This window comes from Sceloporus undulatus, chromosome 2 (genome assembly GCF_019175285.1).
Source record: "Sceloporus undulatus isolate JIND9_A2432 ecotype Alabama chromosome 2, SceUnd_v1.1, whole genome shotgun sequence".
Lineage (NCBI taxonomy): Eukaryota > Metazoa > Chordata > Lepidosauria > Squamata > Phrynosomatidae > Sceloporus > Sceloporus undulatus.
Window position 1 is genome coordinate 34,205,134 of NC_056523.1, and position 24,048 is coordinate 34,229,181.

A 24,048-nucleotide genomic window follows, 5' to 3' on the forward strand; every position below is an offset into this window, starting at 1 on the left:
CTCAGATAAATTTCATTTAAGAAAAGCTAACATTTCAATAAAAGGTTTGTTTTTAACATTGTAGTGGCAGTTTTTTTATTTGTTTTTTTAGTATCTGTATTGCAGAGTGTGTAGAAATTACTAATATTTGGCTAGAATCATAGAGTTGGAAAAGAGGGCCAATCCACCTTCCTGCAACTAAAGCACTCCCACAAGATGACAATTCAGCCTTTATTTAAAGACCTCCAAAGAAGGAGTATTCTTCTCATGTTGATGAACTTGAGATCAAAGGTGCACCTACACTGTACAAACAATGCAGTCTGACACCACTTTAAGTGCTATAGCTCCTTCCTACAGAATCCTGGATTTTGTATAGGATGTGTAGTTTTACAAAGTCTTTAAACTTTTCTGCCAAAGAGTTCTGGTGCTTTACAAAACTACAAATCCCAGGACTCTGTAGGATGGAGCTGTGGCAGTTAAAAGTCTTGTGTAACTGCATTATTTCTACAGTGTAGATGCACCCCTAGAGATTTTAAAATATCTTGTTGGGCCTATTATTTTGTTTTACAGGGGAGCAGATAGGAGTGCAAGCTGCAGACTTCCAGTTTGCCAAGAAAACTCTGTGATAGGGTTGCTGTAAGTCAGATTAAAGAAATATGCTCATTGAGCATCAGGAGCTATTCACAAAGTTTCACAGATCCTAAATTTTCAATGGACATCTCAATGACTTCTGGATCTACTGGGCCTCTGGACACAGCTTACTTGTGAGGAGGCCAGGCAGTTCCTTCTTCTGATGGTACACTTGAGGCCACTTGTGTACAGGCTGGTTCAGTTCAGTCACCCAGCCAGTGACTCCTGCCTATGGCAGCATTGTTTATCTGAGATCAAAATGTAGCCAACATTGAACTAGCTTGTTAAAATTGTCTTTTCATGAATAATGCTGCCTGGAACTCAGGGAAGCTAATAGTGTAATCTTCTGCAGTCATTCCAGTGGGACCTAAATGGGTTTATCACAACAACAACTTTAACTCAGCAAGACAGAATACAAAAGGCCAAGCCTTGAATGAATGTAGCTCCTAAATATCAGTGGTGCTTCCATTTTCCTGGTACATTTTATTATGCAACCAGCACTGTATTTCTGGGAAATAACAATTTATTGTGAGGGATGTGCTCAAAAGATAAATGACTTTATCTTCATCAGAAGGGTAAGGATCAGATTAAAAAGAATCAGTCTGGCTCCTTCCTATACCACAAACTTAGTATAAGAGGTATTGTGGCTTTACTGAGACTCCTCTGCACAGCAGCAATGTAACTCTCCCCCAGAAAAGGAAAACCAGAAACACAAGGAAGGCAAAATGAGGACATTGTCGATCCCAAATAAGAATTCTGCCCGCATCATAATTTCTAGCATTGAAATAACATAAAATTTCAGTTGAGCAAATAGAAATGCATTTAAGACATCCAAAGAAAAGGGGCAGGAGAGCCAACATAGTGCAGTGGTTTAAGTGTTGGACTACGACTCTGGAGACCAGAGTTTGAATCTGCACTCAGCAATGGAAACTCACTGGGTGACCTTGGGGAAGTCACAGTCTCTCAGCCTCAAAAGAAAGCAAAAGCAAACCCTCTCTGAATAAATCTTGCTAGGAAAACTTTATGGTAGGTTGGTCTTAGCATTGCCATAAGTTGGAAGTGACTTGAAAGCACACAGCAACAGCAACAGAACGAAGCAAATAGAAGTGCTTTAGATGTGAACAATACGCAATTTCTTACCCTGCCATGCTAGAAGGACTTGGGAACTGAAGGAAAATTTCATTGGGAGGACAGAATTCTTATTTTGGGGGGGGGGGAATCCTCATTTTGCCCTCTCTCCCATTGACACACCCCTTTAAGGAATATTTTCAGAACATTTGGGAATCTTCACTGTGCCCAGAAATCATGTACAAGGGTCTCTACAATTATGGTTTTCAAAAGTCAAAGGGCTGGTGACGGCATGGATGGCTAGAGTCAGCAAGGGTATAGCAATGGTGGAGAAAGTGTGGGCCACAGGCTACATCCAGACTCTTTTTTTCTCACCCACAAGGACCTTAGGACAAATTTATAAGACATGAAAGAGTTACTTCCAAACACTTTTAGGTCATTACAAATTGGTCAGTTGTCTGGCCTGCCAGGAAAGGAAAAGGGATGAAAAACTGGCTTCTCAGCTCCAGTGCAATTGGCCATCCCTGCTCTATAGCTGAACTTTTAAAAGCTCAGCTAGAACTGAATTGGAAAGGTAGCACTGAAAGGAGGGATGAGGAGAACAACTGTTTATACAGTCATCATTCTGTAGTGTCCATGGGATCCATTAAGCTAGAACATGTATCTGGAAATGGCATTCTTAATGAGAGGAAACCAGGAATTAAAGTCTCCTCTACTTCCTGTTGCAATAGAAATAGACACAAGGAATCAAGAGACTCTGTTTAAGGAGCCATTTAACACTAATCTCCCACATTCATAAGGAAACAATAAGGCAAACTGAACTTGTGCAAACAGGGAGTTTTTCATTATAAGTCACAGGGGCCCTTAAATCCTCAATACCACTTTGCATTTCCTGACAACATTTTTTTTGCAACTGTATTATATTACAAAATCAGCATCAAAACCACCACCACCCTCTTTACTCTCATACTTCATGACTATTGTATCAGATCATTAGTTTTCAACCCTATAGAAATGGTCGCTAAAAGCAAAGAAAATAGAGAGGAGGGAATTAAATTTTCCCTTTCCTGGTAACACACTTAAATAGCAATATTAGGTGTATCTGTTATAAATCCTGTCAGATATAAATTCTGTAAATCTTCATTCATTATGGCATCCACATTGTCTTTGGTGCTGTACAGACTGGCGAAAGCTCCGGCCTGCATACGTACTAGGATTGCCTCGGGGTGCTGTTTATATACGTCCCACAACCCTAGTACATAATCTGTACGTCAAAATAGCTGTGCCCAGTACTCATGGGCACCACCATTTTGACGTGGTGGATGGTTTTGGGTGGATATTAGATCCCAAAGTCAGCGAATTAGGATGCACTCTAGCTCCTTACAGTCTGTCCTTGCAAGTTCTAGTAAATGTTTGGAACCAGGTAAGGACTTAAATAGGCTGTAGACATGTTCTACCTGTTATATTCTTCAGCCGTTGACCCTGACAGAATTGGAATCCCTCATATAGTCAAAAGTTTGGAGATTATATAAACAAAAGACACAGCCGATTGACCTTATCGCATGCTGAAAGTGACAGCATGTGATCCCTTGTGATCTCTTCTCAAAGAGTTCTCTAAATGAAGTCTTCTTCTATTTATTTTGTATGTTTTTCCACCCACTTAAACTTCTTCTTTAGTATGCTCATCTTCTACTGAACATTAGGGCATGACCTAAAGGCAACTGCCAGCTTCCTTGTCAGTGGTGTGGTGAATCTGCACAGAATTTTACTAAAAACGTTTAAAGATGTTAAATTCTATCTCACCATGGATAGTTTGTTTAAAGTGGAATCAAACCTTGGACAGATTCATTGTACCAAGCTATCCCTGGTCTGATCTCTGGGACATAACACTGCCAGAATGCATATTGCCTACTGTATTTGAAACTTGGGGCTTGTTTGCATTACCTACATACCCCAAATTCCCCCTGGCAGGCTACATGCTGTTGGGACACAGTCCCAAAACCCTGAATCAGGTCCAGGCTGTTTGCACAACTCCTGGAGCAGATTCAGGGTCTCCACCCCTTGTCCTGCATTAAAAAGACTAACCTTTTACTCTGGATTTTCTTTTTTAAAAAACCCAGAACAACATGGCAATGATTGGTGCTACTGAGTTGCTCTACAGGTGTGAGTCACTCTGAAGTCTGAACAAGGTGTCCAGCAGTGGTGCCAAGCAGCTTGCAGGGACCACATGGGAAGACACCCACTTGGTTGTTGCCATATTTTGCTACAGCAAGTTTGGGGGGATTTTGGTGGATCTAGGGCTAGAATACTCCAGGGGCAGCCTGGTGTATTCTGGTCCATAGATGTAAAATCTGATGTTATAATGAAATAAATAAAGGAATTATATCTTTTGTCTAGACATCACCAGCCAGTCCACCAGGGTTAAGATCAGAGATATGATCTTAGAGAAAGAACAGGAAGCAACGTGCCAAGATTCCAGAGGAAATATGAAGAGAAAAGAAACATACTCTCTCTGTCTCTTTGTTAACTGGCTGGGGAAGGAGAAGGAGTGAAGTTCTCAAGCTCAATGACTAATGATAGACTGCAATGCCATCTTTGCTTCAAGAAGAATTAAAAGCTTGAACAAAAGAGGACTAGCCAGGATATCTAGCTCTTGGTGATTGGGGTATTTGATCAATTTAGGAGCAATTTATATCTCTTTCAGGATATGTTGGAGCTGTGGAGGGGCAAAACCACTGCATTTTGCATTTGTTGAGTGGGGGAGGTAAAGAATTGGGCAAGATTTTCATTTTAAAAATTATGGGGATCTGGGATTAGTGGGTTTTAGGGCTACAAGCAACCTGCAAGATGCATTTGACTCACCTGCACCCTTGGGGATCTGTCCTGAGAAAATATAATTTCCAAAAAGCCAAAAGTGGGTTGCAGCCAAGAACCAAAAGCAAGTTGGAGGGGTTTGTAGGACAACACAGAGTCAGGGAAATCAGCCTTGACAGATGTTCCTTTGAGAGCATATCAAAATATCTATCTAAATGGGCACACCATCTGTCCCCATGTCTAATGTCACATTTCTTTTATTTCAAACCCAATACAATTTTTAATGTTTCATAAATTTAACTTGAAACAGTATTTTCAATATATTGTTGCTGTGGTTGTTGTCATGTGCTTTGAAGTCATTTCTGACTCATGGTGATTGTAAGACATCGTGGTTTCTGGGGCTGAGATTGTGCAACCTTCCCAGTGGGTTTCTACAGCTGAGTGGAGAATCGAACCTTGGTCTCAAAGTCATAATCAAACAAACCACTACACTGTTCTGGCTCTTAATATATTACTTGATCAAAACCAATGCCAATCAAGTGTTTAGTATTATAACCTGTGACTCAGAAAACTGGCAGGTTCAAATCAGCCTCAGTAATCATGATCCCTTCCTTTCAAAACCCCATTTCATTTTTTAAGCCTAGAGTTTGAATAACAACTTGTTTTGCATGATAGCCAATTTGGTTTTATAAGCAAGGTGACTCTATTTTTTTTTTCAAGCTCTGTTTTGTTTTAGTTTGGTTCACTACTAGTTTCATTGCTCGAGGTATGAAATGATAGCTGATTTTCCAGTGGCATTGTAAGCACAGAGCAGTCCACAGCCTGGCCTGGAGTTAAGATCTGCTATATGTCTTGGGAATGTATTTATAAAAGGAGCAATTTCCAAGACCAAGGAGGAAATTGTTTTTGAGATTGGAGCTTGGTCTTGATCCAATTTTAAAGCTGTCTTCATGTTGCAATTTCAAAGGGGTCTTGTTTCAGTATTGGTTATTTGTCCCATCCCACTCCATCCCACACACATACAAAAAGCAAATGCACCAGCCTGGAAAGTCTACATGTCACCTAGGCCATTCTACATATCTGAGAGACTGTTGTAATGTATAAGCAGGATTCTTTGGGGCCCAGAAAATACGTCTTAAATAACACTGTCTGAAATAATATCTCCATCACCATTCTGTCTCAACCCTACCCAACCTTTTTACTTCACTGTTTTTATCATCATTTACTTTCACAAGGTCCAACATATAGTTTTGGTTGCTGTTCTTTTTTAAAGACACTTTTAGGAACATTGTCCTAAAGTGGAATCCCATTATTTTATGATAGCTAGAAGAAAGGCACCCTTTATCTCCAGCTAAACAGCTACACATCATTTAATTTTGATCAATAGAAGGGTCACTGGATGTGGCAGAAAAATAATGGCAAATCCATTTCTTATCCACCAGTGTGGTTGGTTACATTCTTGAAGAGAGTAAGGTGTAGTTTGTCTTTGGAAATGGAAACAACTTAAAGCATTGGCCACAAAATCACTTTGTTAGTGCATATTTTCATTTAAAAGGAAGCAAACAGTTTAAATACAAGGCTGATGGTTTAACTAATTTGTAAATCAAATCAGAGGTGGCCCTACAGTTTGGGCAATGGGAGACTGCCCACCTAATTCTTAACACATATATACATACATACATACATACATACATACATACATTTAGAGCATTTATACTCCGTCCTTCATCCAAAAAGACTCTGGGGGAGGGTGTCTTAGGGGCCATTCAGACTACACATTACCCCGGATCAGAAATCGATTCTTGCACGTGAAGTTCATATTCGCCCCAAATCTCCCACAAACGAATCAGAGGCTTGCACAAGCGTTTTGTGGCAAATGCCCCTTAGTGCAGGTCATTTGCAATTGGGGCAAAAGCTGTGTTTTTTAAAACACCCGGGTTCTGCAAATATGAACTTGCCCCCGATCGTGATCGGGTCAAGTTCAGGGGAGGGATTTAGGGCAGCGGGAGGGCAGCGGGCAAGGCATTCCCTCCCCTCATTGGGGCAAAGGAGGAGGAGGAAAGAGCTGGAGGAAGAATGGAAAAAGGGGAAATCTGACAGGAGGTAAAGGGTGACAGGAGGCAAAAGGGGGAATCTGGGTGACTGACAAAGGGCAGTCAGAGAGAGGGCAGAGGGTGGAACTGGAGAAAGTAACGGAGGAGGATGACGGAGCCAGGGGGAAGAAGGGGGCCATGGAGGGCATTCTGTAATGGAGCAGGAGGAGGAGAAGGAAGAGGCAGGAGGAAGAGTCAATTCAGGGCAGATCAGAGGGACAGAGCAAGCCAAGCCTCCGCTCTCCACCAGTCAGCTTTCCCCTTTTAAAAAAATTTTTTAAAATTATTTTTGGCAGTCTATGCGCATGGTTTTTGCTTCAGGTATATATATATTAGATAGAACATGGCTAGCTGCTTGTTCACTTTCCCTTTCATTTCCTTGCTTCCAGCAAAGGGGAAATGCTGAAATAGGAGGAGCACTTTGCAAGAGGCTTTTTTCCTTTGTGAATGAATGCTACAATGCAAATGTTACGTTTTTCTTTTCAATTTGGCAAATTGATACACAAAATGCTTTTGCTACTGTCTCTAAGGAATTCAGGGGTAGCCTAGGAAAAGCAAAGAATGCATGGCATCACATCCTTTTCTGGCATTCCAAGGCGAGGAATTTATTATTATTATTATTATTATTATTATTATTATTATTATTATTATTATTGGATGCAGAGATGGCATTAGCTTGCATTTTGGGGTTGAAAACGGGGCCAAGCGAAGATCATAACCTGCACTGACCCAAATACACACAATACACACACACACAAGAGGTTTTTAAATTTGACAAAATGTGTGCATTCTGGCACCTGGGTCTTTATAAAGGAGGGGGAAGCAGACTTCCGATTGCCCAATGAGTGCTGGAAACGTCGCCTATGACGATTGCGGAACTAAATTTGATTGACAGCCAGGCACCTTCATTTTAAACCTGATTTCTCCAAGAGGGCATTCAGGGTTAAAATACCCTGATTGGTAGTCAGCACTTGCTTCCTGAGGGATTTGGGGAGGGGGAAATCGAAGCTTCCCAGTTACCTCCAGCGCAAAAGTGCCAGTGAGAATGGGGCCTTAAAGTCACCTGTTGATTTACAGCAACAGCATGAATTTCATAAGGTTTTCTTAGGTAAGAACTATTCAGAGGAGGTTTGACAAGTTCATTCCTCTGAAATACAACATACAGCATCTAGTATTGTTGGCAGTCTCCCCTCCAAGTGCTAAGCAGGGCTGACCCTGCTTAGTTTCCAAGAACAGACAGGATCTTGTGCCTTTAGGGTCAAATTGTTAACTGACCTCAGGCTTACAATGACACACAAGAAAAAGGGGGTGGCAGTGGGAGAGGAGATTAAGTCCACCAGATATTCACTGCTCTTGTCCTCCTTAAAGGTCACCACAGTAACAGTTGATATGGAGGGAAGGCCTCTCTCACCAGCCACTGGGGCCAAGACATGATGGAGCTATGCCTGGTTGATGTGCTCTCCCCCAGATACCACACCCTACCCAATTGTAGGAAAATACTCCATTATCAATGGTATTATTGAGGTTCCCCCAAATGGAGGCATAATCTTTCATTCTTCATAAAGAAAGTCTTCCAAAGTAAGTCAGTGCCCAGTATTCTTTTCCCAATATGTAACCTTGCAGGGTGTTTTTTTAACCTCCTAGTCACCCTAGAATCTCTGTAGTAGAGGAAGAAAAATGCATTAAGCACAATGGGAAAATGCATGAAATCATTACTAAAATCTAGATAAACATGCTTTAGCGACTGGGACCATGTTTCAAATGCATCAGCATCTATTCTTCAAAATTATACACAGATTTTTTTTCTGGGTAGAAAAAAAAACCCTAACTGCATGGAACTGTAGTGAAATGTACTCAGCAGGAAATGGGCATAGAATGGGTCACGTGTCTGTGGAAATTAGCTTCACAGATCTATCAATCTCTTGTTATAGTATACTTTCTAACTAGACAGGGGTATGTATAAAAAATTACTGCAGAGGTGCCATTCAAAACAGCTTTCTTTGAAACCAGGTTGCAGAGCGAGCTCACTGCATACATCACTGGCACTGCATTATGGTTTCTCTCACACACATCCATGGCCTTTTGGAATTTCTAGTCAAAACCAATATATGATGGCCCAAATCTTGCAGGTGTATTATGCATCCATAAGTTCCCCTGTAGAAACATTTTTGTCTGCTGTAAAATGTCCATTGAAGTAGAAAGCCAATTCAAGGTTGCAGAAACAGAGGTTGTACATACACATATAGTGTGTTGGTTGACTTGCCATTCAACACAGAGACTGATATCATGCTGATCCATATTGATGCATTGATACCATGCTGATCTATACTGATGCATACATCAGTAGGATCATTGTGGATGGCAGTGATCATTGTAGTGATGTGTTTTTCTTCAACGGCTGGGGGAAGTATAGGCCACCTCTTCCTGAAATAGAATTAGGATCCCTAGAACACAATGTTATATGTCACCACTATAATGTCATTCACAGAGTTTGTTTCAATTTATTTCAGTGGGCTCTTTCAGCTCGCCCTTTCATACCACACAGTTATTGCACTATGACTACTTTAACTGGCATAGTTCCAACCTATGGAGTTCTGGGATTTGCAGTTTAGAGCAAGGCATTTAGATTTCTCCGCCAGAGAGCTCCAGTGCTTCACCAAACTACAAAGCCCAGGATTCTGCAAGATGCATCCATGACAGTATCGTAAGAGGGCTTTGTGTGTTGACTATAATCTCTGCCCACTTTTCAATCCAGGCATAATAAGGTAAGCAGGCTTTTGAGATTTACAGAACACATTTTCAAATTATTTGACAATGTTCTGAAGTATTTCTATTTATATTATCCCTCCCTTTTTTCATCTAAATAAATTGATGAGTCTAAACTTTAAACACCCAGCCATTTTTTCCCAAGACTTGTTGCTCCACACATCACCTGTCCATTAGTTAGTCCAGTCAAAGGTATCACCAGGAACATTTCAGTTCCCTTTTTGGAGAGACAATACAGCAGCCATTACAACAAGAGTTAAGCATTGTAAAGTGACTGAGATATACTGCAAGATCTTACATATAAACTCTCATATTTTTTAACAATTGTCACAGCAGTCCACTTCTTACCAAGTTGTTCTTATTTTTGGAACATACTTATATGTTACATACAAGGAGCTGGATGTCATTTTTCTGCCATTATTCTCAGCAATCTGTTATCACACTTTGCAAAGTCTAATGCTGCATGAGCACTGAACGTATTCATCTTGAGTGGAGTCAGATTAAATTATACTAGAGAGATAGATGGACTCCCCAGCCACCAACGTCTCCTGTTTCTTTAAGGCAGCTCTTCTCAATTCCTCCATCCTTTGTTTTCCACTTATGCTATCGGGCTCCCGTTTTACAGCTCCCAGAGCAAATGATATCTCCACTTATTTATGAAATGCATAATACTTGAGGTGCTGTATTCTTTCATACTTGTCTCTGTTTTTTCCTTCTAAAATTTCCAGGTTCCCAGTACTGCAATTCACTCTACACCCCATGGCATTGTAATAAAAATACAAGAGACGGTATGTCTCATTCAATTCTCTGAAATCTTGTTTTTAAAGAAATAGGTGAGCCCTTGGTTACAGATATTCCTATGTTACTTTGTATCATTTTGAAATAGATCTGAAATCTGCCTTCCAAAAGGATTTACCCACCTTGATACTATTTTCCATGTATAAAATCTTTGTCAGTTGTGAAAAGCTCTCCTTGGGAGTTTGGATTTTCCTTTAATCTAATGCATTTAGAAAATGGCTCGCAATTTATTGAATAAAGAAGAGAAAATTGATAGCTTTTCATTTAGCCGACAAACTCCTTTTTCACTCTTGGCATCTAAAATGTGTTCTCTATTTAAATTTTATTTATTTCAATCTTCTCTAGTGGGGACTAGATTAAAATGGAATGCCTTGTACTAAATGCTACAACTTTTCCCATTACTGCAAAGAATGCTGTACTGGTTTTGCCAGCCAATTTCTGCTGGCGTTTGTCACAACTTCTTAATAACTATAGAAGCAAATCTGTATCACTCAGATTTTAATATTTTCTGGATTGTTACTTAAGATAAAACAGCATATTGTGTCTTTATCATGAGAACACAATTCAATCAGCTTTTTATTACTATACATTCAAAAACAGCTCGGAAAGCCTTGCAGTGTTTCACAATAAGACTATAGTCAATAATGCTAACAATCTGTTGTTATATAAATATAGATATAAAGATATATTTATAGGTTACAACATGTGGCTTTTATACCATGATTAGACCCAGGAAAAAGCTGCATTGGTGATACCTATTGCACGATGTCACCTTTGACGTGGAGCTGCTGCAACTCACAAATGTGGTTAGGGCATCCTTTTGCATTGATGGGGAAAACCCATCCATGAGCTTGCAAACCCTGCTACTCCCCAGGTGCGAAACGTTGCTGCCAGGGCAGCTGTGATATTAGCAGTCACACAGTATCAGTGCACCTCCTCACCCTCTGTCCCCCTCACTATTTCCAAGCACCCTGATTACTTCCGATTTTATTTTTATTCCTATTTCTGTTGTTGTTGTTGTTGTTGTTATTATTATTTTAAAAACTTAAATCACAGCAGCAGCACTCTGGAACTGCATGAAAAAATGAAAACAAAAATAAATAAAAATAATTTTAAAAAACCCTAGAAGGCACGCTTAGTAGTGCTCTTAGACTGTAGGCCATGGGCAGGTTTACTTTATCTATTTTATTGTTTGTATATACAGCGCTGTGTAAATCTACAGCACTCTATACATGAATAATAATAATAATAATAATAATAATAATAATAATAATAATAAGGCAGGGAAGCAGATTTAAGGGGGAGTCAGGAAAAGAGCACAGTGGTGACAGTCATGCAATTGCAAAGACGTTCGGTGATGCAGTGATTATAAACAGGTATAATTCCATTTTCACTGACAAGCATGACTGAGGGGAGAATGGGGCTCATGTGGTAAAGCCCTAAGACTGTCATTCCAGAAAGCTGTGGCAGAGACCATTGAGGCAGAGACATTCCACCAGACATGCAAGCCAGCTGATGACTGGATGCATTGGTCCAAATTGTGGCCATTGAATTCCACCAAACTTACTTTTCCCCACTTTCCTTTTCTTCTTTTTTTCCTTTTCTACCATGTCTTCTTAGACAGTAAGTCTACCAGCGGGAACTGTCTTTTATTTGTTTTACATAAGCTGTTCCAGCTGCCCTTTTGGCTGAAGGATAAATACACTTTGAAAATAAATAGTAGATAAATATAATGTGCCACAAAAACAAGGCATTTTAAAAATGGTTAGGGCAGCATGGTCTTTCCAAGAGAAGGGACTTTAAGAATTGAGGTTTTATGTGTTAGAGATTCCAAGAACCTTTATATAACTGTAGCTCCCTATTTCCAAAATTCAGTGGAAAAATATATTAATTAAATGGGTCCTGGGTTCACCCAGATCCATACTTGCCAGGTGTGTGTGTGTAGGCACAAAGCTACCATTTTAAGCAGGTGGCTGTTTTTTCTCCAAGATGTCTGCACACTGAGTAAGTGTATGGCAGTTTAGGCACTGAGTTAGATCAATTAAGGGAGATGCCAGTGCCTGCAAGCCCATCTCCCCCAATTCAGGATGGGGTTCCCTTGAAGGACCTTGGAAGTATAGGTTGCTACACCTCAATCTCAGATGAGCTAGGAAAAGACAGAGTGTTGGGGCACATGAGAATACCATCTGGAGGGTTTCCTAACAAATGAGCTGAAAGGTGACACTCATGAGTTCACAACCAGGCCAGCCAATGACTGGATGCAGTACCCTAAGTTGTGGCCATTCCAGTTCAACCCATGTCTGGCATTGTGTGTATATTGTAGCTTCTCATCACTCCTCACCAGTTGCCAAGAGACCATCAAATGGCATTTTAAATTTCTTCTGGTGTGGTTTTGGTAGAAGGAGGAAATGGGGGAGCACCATTTATCAAAATAAAGAGCAAAATACTACCTCTGGGCTTCTCTTGGGACATGAGAGTAGCATTAAAACATGGCAGAAGTAGTTGCAGCTTATTAAAGGTGACATAAGTGAAGTTCATAGCACAACCAATCATTCAAACACAGAGTTCTCTCACACGCAAACACTTTTGCCTTCAAGAGCTGGGAACTAAATAACTGTTGGGTACTGGATGAGCTCAAGTCTGCAATGTCACCAGGATTGCTGCTTCAGAAGAGAGGCAACATGAAACTGTTTTTCCCCAAATATGAATTCTGCTCTCCAAGATATTTTCTTTCAGTACCTAAATGTCTCCCATTGCAGAAATTTAACATTTCAGTTGAGCGTTTAGAAACAGGTTTTAGGCATCCAAATAAAAGGGGCAGGCAACGTTACCTAGGAACCGCAACACAGCAAATACAAACATTCTAGGTGTGAACGATGCTCAGTTTCTCACTTTTTACAATGCAAGAAATTTGGGGACTAAAGGAAAATTTCATAAGGAGGGGGCAGAAATTTGTATATGAAGAAATCAGCAGACTCCTTTGGCACACACTCCCACAGGAGCCTGTTGTTGAGAGGGATTCAGCACAAAAACATTAAATAAGATCTTGATTTTGGACACCTTCAAGTAAAAAAATAAAATTGAAGATCTTAAAAAAAAACCTAAGCTCAAAAGCCCAAACTACCTGTGGTGCTAAATTTATAACTTCAAGTAGCATACTTTTTAAAATGAAAATATCAAGCAGGCTGACCAAGACCAGGGGCCTGGGATAAAGGGAGATAGCATACTGGGTTGAAGAGAGGTGGAAGTATTATTAGCTAGACCACATTGGTGGAAAGATTAACCACTGGAAAGCAGACCCAGTCTTGTCATTTCTGAAACTACTGATTCCAATTTTTTAAAAAAAGAAGTTTCATGCTGCTAGCCATCACCTTTCTAGCATTACATATAAGATGTCCCTCAGACTGGGTTACATTAAGTCCACTGGGAACAATTTCAAAAAGGAGAGAATGATATGAGAGAATGTTAGGGAGTGATATGAAAATCTTGACTGCTGAAGGCAATAAGGATCCTCAAGTATTGTAATTCCAAAGGTCAATCTGACTTCAGACATTTCTTATGTTCCATTCTGAGTGGGGTTGGATATGTAATGCTCTTCACCAAATGGAAGAGCTCCTTGAAAAAACTAGATTCAGCAGAATTTTCCAATAGAAAAGAAGTACAGTAAATCAATTTTTCTAGCCTTTCCCCTTCCCCAGATTACTGCCATAATATTTCCATGATGTGTTTATTGGGAGAGGGGGATTCAGCTTTCTCATTCCACTTTCCCAGGCTACAGAGAATTGAAGGAGAAGTGGGAGAGCATGTACTAACTCCTCCTCAAAATCATGAGAACTCTAGATTCAATGTACTGACTGATGTATTGCATTACAGATATCATCCATTTTAATGACTGGCATATTGGCTATTAACACCAACCAAATATCAGTCTCCCAATCAGAATTTAAAATCTGAAAGAGGAATATAACCCCAGATATCTCATTTCCAAAGGCTTGTTTGTCAAAAACAAAACAAAAAAACAAGCAAACAAACACAATGACACAAGAGATTTTGAACCCAGCCAGCCAGTGCTTGTTAAGATTTCTTTTTCCCTTTAAGATACGTTCCCAGTTGTAAATTCTTCAGACAATTTAAACCAAAGAATGACAACAGGGATCAACAATAAATCCCTTTGACCTTTTAAAGTGTTTCATGGAGAAATAACTTACATAGATTTTCAGAGAGACCAGTATATTGATTACTATATCATCAATGCATTTACTACTTGTGTTGCAGCCTTTTGAGATTAATCTATATTATTTTAGGAAATCCAATATTTAGAAATCCAGACCATGTAGCAGTAGTAACCAAGAAACCCTCATACTTTCTCTTATATTGCATCTCCCCAAAGGTGCTGGAAGAAGTAGTAAAGGGGCAGAAAAGATGTTAGGAATTTTTGCAACTGTAGCAAGAACATATCCATTTGTGTCAGAAAGCCATGGTTCATCTAGCTCTACATGCTACAACTAGGGTCCAAAACACACTGCAGAAATAATCTAGTTTGAGATTGGCACAGTGCTAGGAGATCCTGGGAATTGTAATTATTGTGGCACCAGAGCTCTCTGACAGAGAAGGCTAAGGGGCTGTACAGATAGCCCTGAAAGGGTGGCCTGCAGCTGCCTGTTTTTGCCCCACACGGAGGCTGCACTTACCAAATAGTGCGGCCTCCGGGAGGCTTAAAAAGAACCCACAGACGTAGGTGCAGCATGCTGTCGTTCAAAGGCTGCATCATATGTACACCATCATGGCAGCCCCCATGTGGACAGGAGCAAGCCATGATGCGCTGGGGGTGCGCAGTAGGGCTTGGGAGCATGCGGATGCTCTGCATTGCCAAGCCCTAAAACCAGCCCCATGACAGTGCTTTTTGCCTGTCTGTATCGGGCCTAAAAGTCTCACAGAACTACAGTTTCCAGAATTTCCTAACATTAAGCTAAGGCAGTTACAGTGGTCTCAGACTGGGGCCTCATTCCCACTACATTTTAAACCGGTTCGCAAATTGATTTGAAGCGTTTTAAATGACCCTGGTTCACACTTGAACCAAATTGCTGAAGCGATTCGGATGCACTAGACCCATTTAACTTGCGTCTTTTTGATGCCGATTTTTTCCACATCTTTTTGGATAAATAGATTCCACGCATGTGTGAACCAGATGTGGATCAGAATCAATTTCAAAAATCAATGTGAAGAATTGAATTCACGAATTGATTGAGTGTCAGTGTGAACGAGATGCGGATTGGAATTCATTTATTATGATGTGATAAAGGGTTGCTGGGTGGGGAAGCAGAAATTAACAACCTGTGTTAGCCTGCCCTTTGACCCTCATACGGAAGTACGTAAATGTGTTTGCATTGATGGTCAGAGAAAAAAAATCCTGCTGAAAACACTCCAAAATGAACCAATTCATTTGCCAATGTGAACTACAAGTGGGTTATTTTGAGAGCTCTCCTGCAGAAAATGGTTTAAACCTGAATCGATTCATTCGTCAATGTGAACCAAAGTGGGTTATTTTATTTTGTTTTACAGCAAGAAAATGCAGTCGGAGCAAATGTATTGTGAACCATGCTCCGCTGCCGAACCGATCCAATGATTCGGATCATGAAGCGATTTATTTGTAAGTGGGATTGAGACCTGGATTATTTTTGCTGTGTGTTTTGGACCTATATCTGAAATTTAAATGATATTGTTCTCATCTTGGGGCATTCCCCAGGAATGCCAGGAAGTAACCAAACCCTTTCATAGCCACACACAATTTCATTGTGCTCTAGAACTGATGGGGGTGTTGTTCTATGTGTTTCCGGGGGAGGGGGTAATCCACCCACTCCTGCTGACACTTTGCTCCAACTAGTGATGAAAAGGAGCAAGAATCAATAGTCTGTGACCGGAGGTGAAGGTGGCACCATGAGCAACCAACTGGGAAGGTCTATTACAGCAGTTTCTGCATCAATTACTGGTGTGTCTCCTCCCAAGGGCAAGGAGTTTAGATCAACTGAAGCATTTTGTGAGGGTGGTAGATTCTACAGTAGAATAGTGATACATTTAGTGCATCACAGAAATGTAGCACTAAAATATCAAGTTAAGCTGCTGATCCACAGGATAAACCCAAAGTGTTCTGTTCCAAAATTCCCTTTTGGTTTTGTATCCATTGATGTAGTTAACATATACCATTGCTTTGTAGAGTGGTATCTGGCATTGCTGAGCTTTTTATTAAAGACATCTTCTATGGTGATGTGCTTGCATTTACAATGGCATTCTATGTTTACCAAAGGAGGGTGTTTCAGGACTTTATCGCACACTGTTTTTAAAATGTTCTGGGGACCGAAGGAGGACGCTCATGTGCGTGCGGGTCCTGCAGAAAATGGAGTTTATCGCACACAATTTAGTCCTCCAACAGTCCCCGTTCAGTCCCCCAGCGTGCACCCGTTCACGTCCAGTCCTGACGGGTGCCATTTTTGGCTGACTCGTCAGGCAAAAAATTGCGCCCTTTCAGGACTGGACACAACGGTGTGCACGGGGACGGAACGGGGACTGGTTGGAGGACTGAAGTGTGCGATAAATCCATTTCTGTAGGACCCGCGTGCACACGAGCATCCTCCTTCGGTCTCCCATGTTTTAAACAGTGTGTGATAAAGTCCTAAGTCAAAGGTTAGGCATCTACCATGGTTTCAGGGGACAGTGGAGTAAGGCCTTTGACAAAGTTTCCCATTACATTCTTGCAAACAAGCTTGTAAAATGTGGGCTAGACAAGGTAACTGTTACATGGATTAGTAATTTGTTGACTGGCCAAACCCAAAGGGTGCTCAACAATGGTTCCTTTTCATCCTGGAGAGAAGTGACCAGTGGGGACCCACAGGGTTCTGTAATGGGCCCAGTGCTATTCAACATCTTTATCAATGACTTGGATGACAGAATTTGGGGCATACTTATCAAATTTACAGATGACACCAAATTAGGAGGAGTAGCTAATACCCCAGAGGACAGGATCAACATTCAAAATGACCTGAATAGACTAGAAAGCTGGGCCAAAGCTAACAAAATGAAATTCAACATGGAAAAAATTAAGATACTGTCCTTAGGGTGGAAAAACGAAATGCATAGATATAGGATGGGAGACACCTGGCTGAATGAGACTACATGTGAAAGGGATCTAGGAGCCCAAGTAGACTGCAAGTTGAACATGAGTCAACAGTGCGATGTGGCAGCTAAAAAGGCCAATGCGATTTTAGGCTGCATCAATAGAGGTATAGTGTCTAGATCAAGGGAAGTAATAATGCTACTCTGTTCTGCTTTGGTCACGCCCCACCTGGAATACTGTGTACAGTTCTGGGCACCATAATTCAAAAAGCACATTGTGCTGGCCAAGTGCCATAATAAATTCATTCAATTCCAAAGGACATTGAGAAACTCGAGTGTGTACAAAGGATCTTGAAACCATGTCCTATGAGTAATGCCTTAGGGAGCTGGAGATGTTTAGCCTGGAGAAGAGAAGGTTAAGAAGTGATATGATAGCCCTGTTTAAATACTTGAAGGGATGTCATGTTGAGAAGGGAGCAAGCTTTATTTCTGCTGCTCCAGAGAACAGGACACAGAACAATGGACGCAAGCTACAGGAAAAGAGATTCCACCTCAACATTAGGAGGCACTTCCTGACAGTAAGTGGTGGAGGCTCCATCCTCGGAGGTCTTTAAACAGAGGCTGGATGGCCATCTGTCAGGGAGTTCCTGCGTGGCAGGGGGTTAGACTAGATGGCCTTTGTGGTCTCTTCCAACTCTATGATTCTATGATTCTTTCAAGGTCAGTGGTAAAAGTATTTGGTTACATTCAGGGACGGCTTCTTAAATAAAATGTGAGTTATCCTCCTTCCATTAGATGTCATATAGTCTGAAATATTACCCCAAAAGTTTGATATTTCCAAGATAAAATTAGACCTCAGACTCTTCTATGCTTAATGTGTTTGGACTTTAGCTGTATTAAGGTAGGGCGAGGAAGCTGTAGTCCTCTAAGTATTGCTGGAATACAATTCCCATCATCCCTGACCACTAGCCATGCTGGCTTAGGAGTTGAGTACTCCAGGAGTTGAGTAAAATGTTCCTCTTCACTACAGCTCTTTATAAAGGGAGCTGTTCATACTTTCAGTAGAGTAATACCTATATAACCATTATCCACTTCTGCATAAACAAAACAATAGTGGATACTTTTCCAGCCCTGCCTGGCATGGTTGTAAACATCCTAGAGGGATCTGGATTTCTAGACAGAAATGCTAAAGTGTCAACCCATGCCCGCTTCTTAAGGACCATGTCTTATTCAGAAATAGTTGACCTCATCTTTGCTGTAGAAAAAACCTTGAATTTTTAAAGAATTCCCCAATTTGATTTTAGATCTACCACACAATTCAATTTGTATCTACCCAAAAGTAAGTCCCTTTGTGCTCAGTAAGGCTTATTTCCATGTGAAGCAGATAAAAGTTGCACATAATTGGAAATAGCCTCCACTTAACTCAGTGAAAATTACTTCTAAGTAGACATGGAACTGGATTCCAAAGATGTTCAAATGTGGCAAAGTTTATATTCATGTTCTAACTTTGTGTCCTGTTTACCACAGGAGGCCCATGAAAGCATGTATGTATATTTATATCTAGATCTGAGAAAGTTGGATCAGAGAGTTAAAGGAACACTCATAGGAAGAAAGAATTAGTTTTGTGGCTATCCAAAGAATACAGAGTTACTGCAAGTGAAACCTGATGACACTCATGTATTTTTAATGCATTCCATTGGAAAACAGATTACAAAAAAGGGCAGAAACACTAAAATGGCAGTGGGGGCAGTTTTATCCTTGGAGACAATATTGAAGAATTGCTGTTCCAAATTACTTATAATGCATGTAGCAATACAGAGAAAATTATATGACTTTGGAGTCAGAATATACCATCACAACTAATACATTCATGCAATGAGTACTTCAGTTTTTATTTTATGGATGAATGCCAACACCTTTGAATTACATAATTCTTATGTAAGCACAAGGCACTGTAATCTCCTAAGAAAGCCACTTTTAACTTTTTTATAAATAAAACAACCCCAATGTAATGTGTTATATGTTCAAAAGTGAAAGGAGTTGGTAATTCCAACACAAGAAGATTGGTTAATCAAATTAAATGATGAAATTGATAAATTTGCAACATTAACTAAGAAAAATGTGTTTGAATCATTTTTAAAAGATTGGGATTTATTTATTGGGTTGCTTTTTTTAGATATAGATGGGGATATGTTATAGTAAGTGGGTTCAAATAACAGTTAAAATTCAGTATAAGTAGAAGGAGTTTTGTATGATTCTCATAGGAAGGTTAAGTATGGAGCTCAACAGACTGCCCCGAAAGGGTGGTGTGTAGGAGCACGTTTTTCTGCTGGAAGGAGGCTGCACCAGCCAAGCAGTGCAGCCTTTGTTAGGATTAAAAAGAACCTGCTGAAAGCAGTTTTTTTTAGTCTGCACACCAGGCACCATGGTTCCACCATTGGCGCACTCATGTGCACAGATTAGGCAAGTGTGGTGCAGCAATGTTTGAATGCTGTGCCACACCTGCTTCATCATGGTGGCCCCATGTGGACAGGGCCGAGCCATGATTGCAGCAGCAGTGCATGGTAGGGCTCGGGAGCGTGTGGACGCTCCGCACTCCCGAGCCCTAAAATCAGCCCCAGACCACCACTTTCTGGCAGTCTGTATCACGCCTATATTTTCAAGTATAACCAAATGCTTTGGGGAAGGAAGTCACTGTTTCCATATACTTTCACATATTTTGCTTTCTCTTTTCTTTGTAGTGTTACCTTGTTAGTCTTTCTTTTTATATTATTCATACGTTTTGTATAGTTGAAACTTTTTGTATTTTCATAAAAATATTTTTAAAAAATAAGTTAATGTTTTAAACATATAGTTTAACATGTTCCCTATCAACTAACAAGCATCTGCCATCATGAATAAATATGAACAAATGAACACTGCTGTTTCTTCCATTTCTAATTCTTCTCCTGCGGGAAATAGGGCTTCCTTTTTTTCTGAATGAGACACCTATCCTAACAAATTTTAATGACCCACTTCACCAAAGCATATTTTTTGGCTTTGGTGTTAACTAGGCAGTTTATTAAGCTTGGGGAAAACTAGTGAATTGATAATGTGATCAATTGGCAAATTGGTGAGATAAAGCGCTGTTATTTCCTATGGAAAGGGGAGGGAATTTGTGGCACAGAAAGAATGGTTGCAGCTGGTGAGAGCAGGGGCTGTATAGGTCTGGAATTGCTTGAAACTGAACAAACCAGATGTCAATTTAGAAATAATCGCTATTGCTGAAGTACAACTCTTCACAATGGAACTAACTAGGCGACCTTTGTGCCTGCCTGCTTAGTCTGCTGTCCAGGTGCTGTTAAGTGTTCATGGCAACTTGAAAGCCCCTGCTAGTCTATCTTCTTATGGTTCTTTATCTTGATTTGGACTGAGCAGCCTTTTCACTAGTGATTTTAAAAAGCAACTTGTTTTATACATTCATAGGCAATGTGGAAAAGCTGCTTACCGAAGCTAGATGTGGGAATTCAACGTACTTTTGTCTACATCGTATTTGCTCCCCAAACTGAGGCACTTTGTGGTCTGAATTACATTGCTTGACTGGGGAGAGGGTTTTCTTCTTTTAAGTTCAACAATTAATGTCATTTGACACCACTTTACCTGCCATGGCTCAATACTATGCAATTATGGGAATTGTAGTTTTCTGAGATGTTTAGCCTTCTCTGTCAGACAGCTCTGGTGCCACAACTAACTGCAAATACCAGGATTCCATAGGATGGAGCCACAGCAGTTATAATGATATCAAACTGAGTTACTTCTGCAGTGTGTCATTTATGAGATCATATATAACACAATATGGCTATTATTTATCTCTCTGAATCTTTCTACATGAGCCAGACCGAGTATTACAATCTTCAGGAGAGGTCTTTCTCTCCATGCTACCACCCTCATAGGGTTGTTGTAGGAGAGACCCTACTTGATAGCTGCTCCTAGCCTGTGGAATTCCCTCCCAAAGGAGGCTCAATTGGCCCCCTTTCTGCTCTCTTTTTGCTAAGCTTCTTACTTAAACAGGTCTTACACCTTTAACTGATTGGAGAAGAAGGATGTGCAATGGGTGTTTTCGTCTGCGTATGTGTGTATTAAAATGGGTGCTTGGTATCCACTGGGGTTTAGTTCCTGTGGATACCAAAGTTTGTGGATGCTCAAATCCCATTATATACAGTGGCATAGTAAAATGTTGTCCCTTATCATTTCAAGCTGTAGATGTTTGAATCCGTGGATAAAGAATCTGTGGATAAGGAGGGCTGACTGTATGTGCTTGATGCATTTTATTGTTTCACATTAATGTTTTTATTTGATTTATTGTTTGATGCTTTTTAATAACTGTTGTACCACATTATTATTTTAGCTATTTTGCTTTAACTTATATTGCAAGCCACTTTGGGTCCCATATTGGGGAGAAGTCAAGATAGCAGACGAATAAATAATAAAGAATACATTTTAAATACATAAAGAGATCTTGTAGCCCCTCTGAGACTGGGACTGAAAGAAAGAAATAATATTTCTTAATTAAAGGTGCAGAATTTGGTGAGGTACAAACGAATCTTACTGGCTGTTTGCTCCTTTTTGATGGAGCCAAGTACATTGGAACAAATTATTTGCACAGCAGGGTAGATTCACAAAAAATTTGCCTCTTGTCTTTTAGCGTCCATAGTTATTGGGAAATGGTGGTGTGAAATGGAGCCCTGCCTAGAGGGTGAAGAATGCAAAACATTACCTGACAATTCAGGATGGATGTGTGCAACTGGCAATAAAGTCAAGACCACCAGAGTAAGTTCCTTTACCTTTTCCTGGTATTTTTCTGGGTGAGCGGGGTCTTTTTCCACAGCTTGGGACTTTCTACCATATTTCCTTTGCACAAGAAGACTGGGCAAAATGGACTATTTTCTGTGTAGAATGTTCTTTGTGCACATGAAACACATTTTTCCATACATAATTTTTCTCACAAAACAAAACATTTTTGAAAAATGTGCAGTCTTGTCATAATCTTGTCCAGCATAGAGGAAACTCTGGAAACCATTCATCCTTGCATGTCAGACATAGATAAGTAAATAAATTTAAACCCTAGAAGATATACAGACAGGTAATTTTTTTCTACCCTCCACCCAGTTCCTGACTTTTGCAAAAGGTGAGCAAGCTGCCCCTTTGCTCATTCTTTGTAGCCCTTACCTACTGCCTAAATGAGTCAGAGGTGAGTCCTTAGCTGAACTCCATGAGGTGGCTGAGTTGCACTGAATTGCCATGTCACTTTCTTAAAAGCAATTTCTCCCCAGGGAACAAAATAACAGCCTGTCAGCAGGGCTAAGTCTGATTGTTAAAGATTACACTTACCGTATTTCTGATCATTGGATGGTTAAAGCAGCAGTTTCGACGATAGTAGTTTCAGGCAGCGAAATGCATTCAACAGCCACAGCCTTATTTTGGTGGAAAATGGAGACTCCTGCTGTGCCCCTGCCTCCTCCCCCTTCCTCACTGTTCTTTGGTAGCATAGCATCTCTTGGCTCCACCAACCACTCTATGCAACATCAGGGATTTAGGCAGTGTCCAGTCCTAATATCCTGGTTTAGGACTCAGCACATATTTTTAGTGTATCCAAAATGGACTGGACAGAGCTACTTTCAGGAAAGAAACGGCCCAGATCAAATAACCTATCATCTGTCTTCTGCCGTAACTATAAACACATACACCTGCCTTATCCTGCATCAGGCTAGTCTTCAGACAATACTACAGGCAGCTAAATCATGCTTTCTCTTCTGAGAGTCAAGTATTCTTTCAAGTTCACAGAGTGATAAAGTGTATTGGGCAGACCCTTAAGATGCTACACTAAAAATCCTTTAATAAAGTAAATGTTTTATAATAAAGTAATAAAATAACAGTTTTCCTCTGCTAAAAGTAGGCTAGCAGAGTTTGTTTGTTTGTGCTTACAAGGAAAACTCTTGGCAAGTTACGTAGGATATTTCTTTAGTACTCATTTACTCACATTCATGGCCTGTAAATCCTACAAAAAAATGGCTCCCACTGTCTGTGTGATCAATACCTCTGTGTATTATGAGACTAACTGAAAGAAAGAATCTGGTAGCATGAACTTTCATAAACTTGAGCCTACTTCTTCAGATCAAGTCTAAGGAAGATCATGCTACCAGCTTCTCTCTTTCAGTTAGTCTCAAAGGTGCTACAAGATCTATTTGCATACTGATTTACCAAACTAACATGGCTATACCTTTGGATTCTAAGAACTGGAAAATATATGTGCAAGGTTCCATTTATTAGCTTTGTATTTTTTTCTGCTTCAGACAGCATTTTGCATACCAGCTGTGAGCTAATATCCAGTGTCTAGAAACTGTTGTTAGGCTCTTAGAAGCTTCATTAATATTCAGATATATGGTTCAATCTACTCTGTATGGATTATTGTATCTCATTTCAATTAAATACCCATGGACATGAAAGTTCAGAAATGAAACAACTCCCACACCCCACCCTGTACTTTTTCTATCATTTCCCTACAGGGATTATTTTAATTAGCCTGTATGCAGCACCTTAGCAGTATAAATTCCTATAATGTTTTGCTTTGTTATGTGAAAACATTACAGAAATATTACATCTAGTGGTAAATTAGTGGGATGAGCACAAGAACTGTCTCTTAAATCACTGTCTACACAGAATCCATGCATGGAGTTTGCTATCAGTGGAAATGTGCAAACCTAATGAGCTATACATTGAAAACAAGGAGAGGGTGCAACTTGTCGCATCA

General features: G+C 40.2%; 1 protein-coding gene across 2 annotated transcripts in view; it reads left to right on the forward strand.

Moving 5' to 3' along the window:
• The window catches only part of TAFA1 (TAFA chemokine like family member 1), a 439,395-nt gene that overhangs the window by 409,096 nt on the left and 6,251 nt on the right, over positions 1 to 24,048 (forward strand). For both annotated transcript variants that reach the window (XM_042447959.1, XM_042447958.1), the window contains exon 4: positions 21,943 to 22,067. In XM_042447959.1, the coding sequence (XP_042303893.1) occupies positions 21,943 to 22,067 (125 nt within the window). The remainder of the gene's footprint in view (positions 1 to 21,942; positions 22,068 to 24,048) is intronic.